The sequence below is a fragment of the Cryptomeria japonica genome, chromosome 2 (genome assembly GCF_030272615.1).
Source record: "Cryptomeria japonica chromosome 2, Sugi_1.0, whole genome shotgun sequence".
NCBI lineage: Eukaryota > Viridiplantae > Streptophyta > Pinopsida > Cupressales > Cupressaceae > Cryptomeria > Cryptomeria japonica.
The window spans coordinates 295,965,598-295,972,748 of NC_081406.1; the positions used below are offsets into that span (position 1 = coordinate 295,965,598).

The 7,151-nt window shown below is 37.0% G+C and overlaps 1 protein-coding gene across 1 annotated transcript; it reads left to right on the plus strand.

Moving 5' to 3' along the window:
• Positions 1 to 5,082: 5,082 nt before the first annotated feature.
• LOC131859999 (uncharacterized) lies at positions 5,083 to 5,469 on the plus strand. Its single transcript, XM_059214341.1, has one exon. The coding sequence runs from the start codon at positions 5,083 to 5,085 to the stop codon at positions 5,467 to 5,469; it is 387 nt and encodes a 128-aa protein (XP_059070324.1).
• The last annotated feature ends 1,682 nt before the right edge of the window (positions 5,470 to 7,151 follow it).

Sequence of the window (7,151 nt, forward strand, 5' to 3'; positions counted from 1 at the left end):
TCTACATAGCTAAACCATCCACCTTTGCCGCTACACCACACATGGAATTTACTATTATTTAGAAAGAAGTTTCTTTTAGCTAATAACAAACTGCCCAAAGAGAGAATGGAGGTCGACGGGGGTTGAACCTTGACCATCGTCCTCCCAAAATATTACATAATCGTTGCGCTATTTATAGCGCTTGAGATATTTTTGGGGTAATATTAATTTAACCAATACTCGATCCGCCTATCCTTAGTTAAATAAGGGTATATGGTTAAAACAACCCCTATTTATGGAGTAAAATCAAATCCATAAAACAGTAAAGGGTTTATTACAAAGATTCAATTAGTTGAAAGGGATTATCTTTGTAATTAGTGGTTATAGCCTTTTTTTGGCTAATTTCGTGTATAAAAAGGGGTATTAGGCTTTTGGTAGGCATCCAGGTGATGAGAAGGAGATTATGAACTTGAAGGCTTGTTGATTATTCCTGCGCATTGGAGAATAATGTTGCCATTGTGCTTGAAAGGAATATCTTGTAACACTTGTAATTGATTTTGGAGCTAATCGGATCGGTCCCCCTATTGGAGCAGGACCCGAAGACGTAGTCTGACCCGGGGATGAACTCCGTTATCAATTGTGTTTTGTCTTCTATCTTTCTACTCTCTTTCTTTCAGTTCATTACCTTTATTATGCTTTGTTCATTTAAGCATTATTATGTTAATTCGCTCAGATTAAAGCTTTGAATTGACTTGTGTAATATTGTTAAGCATTTGTCTGTAATTGTCATAGATCCTAATCAGATCAAGTTTGGTATCAGAGCTTTGTTTGACTAGTATTGCAGAGTTGAATGCTAACAAGATCCAGGATTCAACGAGGCGAAGGCAAGATTGAAGCATATAATCCTGAGATCGGAAAATGAAGAACTAATCCATCATCACAGATGGAAGGAAAAGGTGGTGAAGAAGGTTCCGAAGATAAGAGTATTCAGAAGACTCTTCAGAATTTGGAAACCATTGTACAAGTTTTAGTACAAGAGAGAGAGAGGACAAGATGCGAAGACATGCAGCTCATGAGAAAAAAGGGAAAAGACCAGGAGGTGACCATGAGCCTCCAAAAACACCCCCATCTCCTTCTTCTCCTTCTTCCCTGTCTTCTCCCTCTTCTACTCATTCTGAGTCTTCTTCTCTTTTCAAGAGTTCACATAAGCCTAAGATTAAATTGGATGTAAAATTTGATCTACCAGAGTATTGTGGGGAATTAAATGCTAAAAAATTAGATGATTGGATTCAATAGGTTGAAGTCTATTGTAGAGTCCAAAACCTCTTAGATGATGCTAATAGGATCCAATTAGCTACTCTTCGGTTAGGAGGTACAGCTCTAACCTGGTGGCAGAGTAGAATTCGGGATGGGTCTTCACAACATGGTAAAATCAATTTAACTTGGTTAGACTTTGTTAATGCTCTCAAGAAGCAATTCTATCCCCTTGGCCATATGCAACAGTTAATGATGAACTAGCAACTTTTTAGGCAAGGGAAAGGTCAGTCTGTCCAGGATTACACCCATGAATTCAGAAAGAAAGCTATTGCATTAAATGTTCCATTGTATACCCAGGACACGTTGCTTAAGTACATAGGTGGTCTTCACTCTTATCTAAGACATTCAATTTTGGTCTTGAATCCTAGTAACTTTGATGAAGTTTGTGTCCAAGCCACACACCTAGAGTCAAGAGGTAAGGGTTCTTTTATTGATAAGTCTGATAAGAAGCCATCTAAGTCTGAGAACAAATCCCAAAACAAAGGGAAGGGGAAAAAGATAGCTACAGTGAAGAAAGAGGGTGAAAAACCCACATGCTCACATTGCAAGAAAGAAGGGCATGATGATTCTAGGTGCTGGAAGCTGCACCTTGAAAAGAGGCCAAAGAGATATGGTGGAAACAAAGACAAACAAAAGACTGCTGCTATAGTTCAACAGGATCTTGGATCTGACTCTGGAGATGAGACAAAGATCATTGCTACCAGAATCCAAGGTAAAGAAAAAGGTAGATCTCTCTCATCAGCTACAAGTTCTTCTAATATAAGTGCAAGTACAAGTAAAGATTCTACTCCTAAGAATGATAAGCAAAGGAATGAATTATTTCATATTCGGGTTGTTATCAAACATACTAAAGTTGATACATTATTTGATACGGGTTCTCAAGTTAACTTGATATCTGAAGAAATTGTTAAAAAGCTTAACTTGACTACAACACCTCATCCGAAACCATACCCTCTGGGATGGGTTTGCAATGATGCACAATTGCAAGTAACTAAACAATGTAAGATAAGATTTGTTATCACTGCAAACTTTGTAGATGAGGTAGAAGCTGATGTAGTCCCTTTAGATATTTGTGGTCTTGTACTTGGGAGTCCCTATTTGTATGATCGACAGGCTATCTTCTATAGAGGGGAGAACAAATACCATCTTTTTAAAGATAAGGTTGAATACATTGTACGGGCACATAAGGTAAAGACTAATCTTGCACTAGTTAATGCTGGTTAGATGAAAAGGTTAGTCAACTCTAGTAATAACTTTGTATTAATGCTTGTAAAAGCCAAAGAGGAAGAAACATCTGAGGCATTTAAAGGATGTGATCCTAAACATAAGGCTGAAATGGTCAAAGTTGTTTCTGCTTACGATGACTTGTTTCAGGAACCAAAAGGATTGCCTCCTAAGAGAGAGATACAGCATGAGATCCAGTTGCAGCAGGATGTGCCACTTCCAAACATTAGCATGTACCGGTTATCAGTCTTGCAAAATGAAGAGATCAAAAAGCAGGTTCAAGAGTTGGTTGAGAAAGGAGTTATTCGTCCTAGTACATCTCCTTGCGGTTCTCCTATTGTGTTGGTTCCAAAGAAAGATGGGACTTGGAGAATGTGCATCGACTACAGGGCTCTGAACAAGATAATGGTAAAGAACAGGTACCCTCTTCCTAGAATTGATGATTTACTTGATTAGTTGAAACATGCAATTTATTTCACTAAGTTAGACTTGTGTAGTGGATATCATCAGATTCAAATTGTAGAAAATGATATTTGGAAAACTGCTTTTAAGACTAAACAGGGACTGTTTGAGTGGTTGGTTATGCCCTTCGGGCTTTGTAATGCACCAGCTACATTCATGAGAGTCATGAATGATGTCTTTCGTCCTTTTATTGATGATTTTTTCATAGTCTACCTAGATGATATTCTTGTATTCAGCAAGTCTTGGGAAGATCATGTAATTCATGTTAAAAAAATCCTTGATGTATTAAGGAAAGAAAAACTTTTTGTAAAGATGTCTAAATGCGAGTTTGCTAAGACATCCTTAGTGTACCTAGGCTATGTCGTAGGGAATGGTCAACTAAAAGTAGACCCTACGAAGGTCGATTGTATTGTAAAATGGCCTAAGCCAAGTACAGTCACAGAAGTCAGGAGTTTTTTAGGTGCAGTTTAGTACTGGAGGAAGTTCATTGCAAACTTCTCTTTTATTGCTTCATCATTGCACACATTGACCAGTACGAAGGCAACTTTTCAGTGGGGAGGTCCACAACAGAAGGCTTTTGACACTTTGAAGAAAAAGTTGAGCACCGCGCCAGTTCTGGCTTTACCAGATTTACATCAACCATTTGAGATCGAGACAGATGCTAGTGGGTTTGCCATGGGAGCTGTACTCATGCAAGGAGGTAAACCAGTCTGCTACCACTCTGAAACTTTTTCGGGAGCAGTAAGTAACTATCCCACTTATGATAAGGAACTTTATGCTTTAGTTCAGAGTGTTAAGAAATGGAAACACTACTTAATGAGCAAAGAGACTGTAATCCACACTGATCATCAGCCACTTCAGTATTTGCACTCACAGTCTAAACTGCAACAAAGTAGGCATTTTAGGTGGATGGGTTTTCTTCAACAATTTCATTTGGTGATTAAGTATAAGAAAGGTGCCCATAACAAAGTAGCAGATATGCTCTCTAGGCCTCCAGTTAAGAATGCTTTGATAATCCTTAAAAATAGTTCCATGGTTCATGAAAGTTTTTAGGAATAATATGCTAATGATGAGAACTTTAAGGACATATATGCAGCTCTAATCCAGCGTAAACATGTAGAAGAAAAAGATTACTATGTGCAGGATAACTTGTTGTACCACTTGGGTAAATTGTGTATTCCTAAAGATGAGCAGGCACAGGTGATTCGAGAAGCACATACCTCTTTGATTGCAGGACATTTCGGGGTAAGTAAAACATTGGTTCAATTACAGAAGTATTGTTACTGGCCTCGTATGCAAGAAACTGTTACAAAGTATATAAAGGGATGTGTAATGTGTGCAACCAGTAAACCAAGTAACAGGAAATTGGGTTTGTACACACCATTACCTGTACCATCCCGTCCATGGGAAAGTGTGTCTATGGACTTTGTGGGAGGTTTACCTATGTCTAGGAAGGGACATGATTATTTGTATGTTGTTGTTGATCGATTCAGCAAAATGTGTATTCTAATGCCTTGTAAGAAACAGGTCACTACTGAACTAACAGCTCATATGTACTTCCAATTTGTATGGGTTCATTTTGGGTTACCTACTTCTATTGTATCGGATCGAGATTTTCGATTCTTAGGGGAATTTTGGACATCTTTGTGGGGACTCATGGACACCAAGCTGAAGAAGAGTACAGCCTTCCATCCGCAGACTGACGGACAGACAGAGGTAGTCAACAGGACAATTGTTCATCTGCTTAGAGGTTACTGTAGCAAGCATCCTAAGTTGTCGGATGAGAATCTTCATTATGTGCAACATGCTTACAACCATGCAGCACATTCTTCTACAAAGAGGTCTCCTTTTGAGACTTGCTTCGGCTATTTGCCAAAGACACCAATGGACTTTTCTTTTGGAAAGGACAATGTTATAGATGGACGCCATGATGCAGAAAGGGCTTTAAAGTTCATCCACAAGGTCCAAGCAATCCATCAGGCAGTAGAAGCACAGTTGGAGTAGAGCCAAGCAAAATACAAGGCTCGCCATGACAAGCATCGTATAGATCATCATTTTCAGGTTGGTGACCGTGTTTGGTTACATATCAGCAAGGAAAGGATGGAAGGTGAAGGTAAGAAGCTTAAGCCTATTAGATATGGTCCCTTTGAGATCTTGGAAAAGATCGGTACCAATGCCTTTCGCCTTAATCTTCCTCCATATATGCAAATTTACTCAGTTGTAAATGTAGAAAATCTGAAGTTGTATGAGCCTCCAGTGATATTTGAGGAAGAGGCTACTATTCAGATTCCTTCTGTTGATGATCTAGCACTTGAATACATGAATGTGTTACAAGAGGATGTCATCCTCGACAGAAATGTCAGATCTTCTAAAAGAGATGGTGTTGAATACCTCAAAGTGGGACGTAAAGGGATGCACCCTGGTAAAGCAAGATGGATGGAGATTGGAAAGGTGAGGGAACTATACCCTTACCTACTTACTAAGTAATCAAGCTTTCGGAGGTCCAAAAGCTCTCCAATGGGGAGGATTGATCCAGGTGAATATGCTTTCCACCAAAAATAATGTTACAACAGTTACCAAAAAGTTTCCAAGTATAGATTCGAACCCGTGATCTCCATAGCTAAACCATCCACCTTTGCCGCTACACCACACATGGAATTTACTATTATTTAGAAATAAGTTTCTTTTAGCTAATAACAAACTTCCCAAAGAGAGAATGGAGGCCGACGGGGGTTGAACCTTGACCATTGTCCTCCCAAAATATTACATAACCGTTGCGCTATTTATAGCGCTTGAGATATTTTTGGGGTAATATTAATTTAACCAATACTCGATCCGCCTATCCTTAGTTAAATAAGGGTATATGGTTAAAACAACCCCTATTTATGGAGTAAAATCAAATCCATAAAACAGTAAAGGGTTTATTACGAAGATTCAATTAGTTGAAAGGGATTATCTTTGTAATTAGTGGTTATAGCCTTTTTTGGCTAATTTCATGTATAAAAAGGGGTATTAGGCTTTTGGTAGGCATCCAGGTGATGAGAAGGAGATTATGAACTTGAAGGCTTGTTGATTATTCCTGCACATTGGAGAATAATGTTGCCATTGTGCTTGAAAGGAATATCTTGTAACACTTGTAATTGATTTTGGAGCTAATCGGATCGGTCCCCCTATTGGAGCAGGAGCTGGAGACATAGTCCGACCCGTGGACGAACTCCATTATCAATTGTGTTTTGTCTTCTATCTTTCTACTCTCTTTCTTTCAGTTCATTACCTTTATTATGCTTTGTTCATTTAAGCATTATTATGTTAATTCGCTCAAATTAAAGCTTTGAATTAACTTGTGTAATATTGTTAAGCATTTGTCTGTAATTGTCATAGATCCTAATCAAATCACATTGCCTTCTAAAAGATGCGAGTATAAGATTGCTCTCAGATTATTTAGCAATACCAGTGACTAGACAACATCAAGACGAAGGATTTTATCTATATGAACATGATATTAGCTAGACGGATGCAAGATTAATCTAACATGATTTTTGCAATATTAAGCTAAATGATTTAATTAATATGCAATATCTCAATGAAATCCTAGAGAAAAAATAGTATAATAACAATATATTCTCCAGCCTCCTTTTGAATGAGAGATGAGCCCGAATTTATAGAAAAATCAGAAGAAAAAAACAACGGTTGAGATCAAATGATGATGAGCGGTCAAGATTTTTCAAGAGGAAGCACAATCCTGGTGAATTGATGTGATTGGATGCTTTTCTCAGTTTTAAAGGAAATCGAACTAAAATTAAGATTAAATCAAGAAAAAACTGATTTAAAAGAAATTGAACTAAAATTAAGATAAAATCAAGAAAAACAGATTTATTATCTATTTCATTCAATTTTAATATTTAATTGTTTTAATTGCTTTCTTTGAGATTATTTGTCAATTTTTAATTTGTTTTTTCAAGATTATCTCCAATTGATTTCTTTTCTCAAATTTTAATTCTTTTTTGTCAATTAATTCCTTTTTTTATTTATTTCCATTTTTGAAGATTTGTGCTCAATTGATTTATTTAATTGAATTAATTCCTCTTTCTTGATTTGTTTCCTTTTTTGAAGATTTATGGTAATTTGATTTATTTAATTAAATTAATTCCTCTTTTTGATGATTTAAT

Bases quoted from the DNA above. Each gene is read 5' to 3' on its own strand.
- LOC131859999 (XM_059214341.1), top strand. From the start codon at position 5,083: ATGGAAGGTGAAGGTAAGAAGCTTAAGCCTATTAGATATGGTCCCTTT.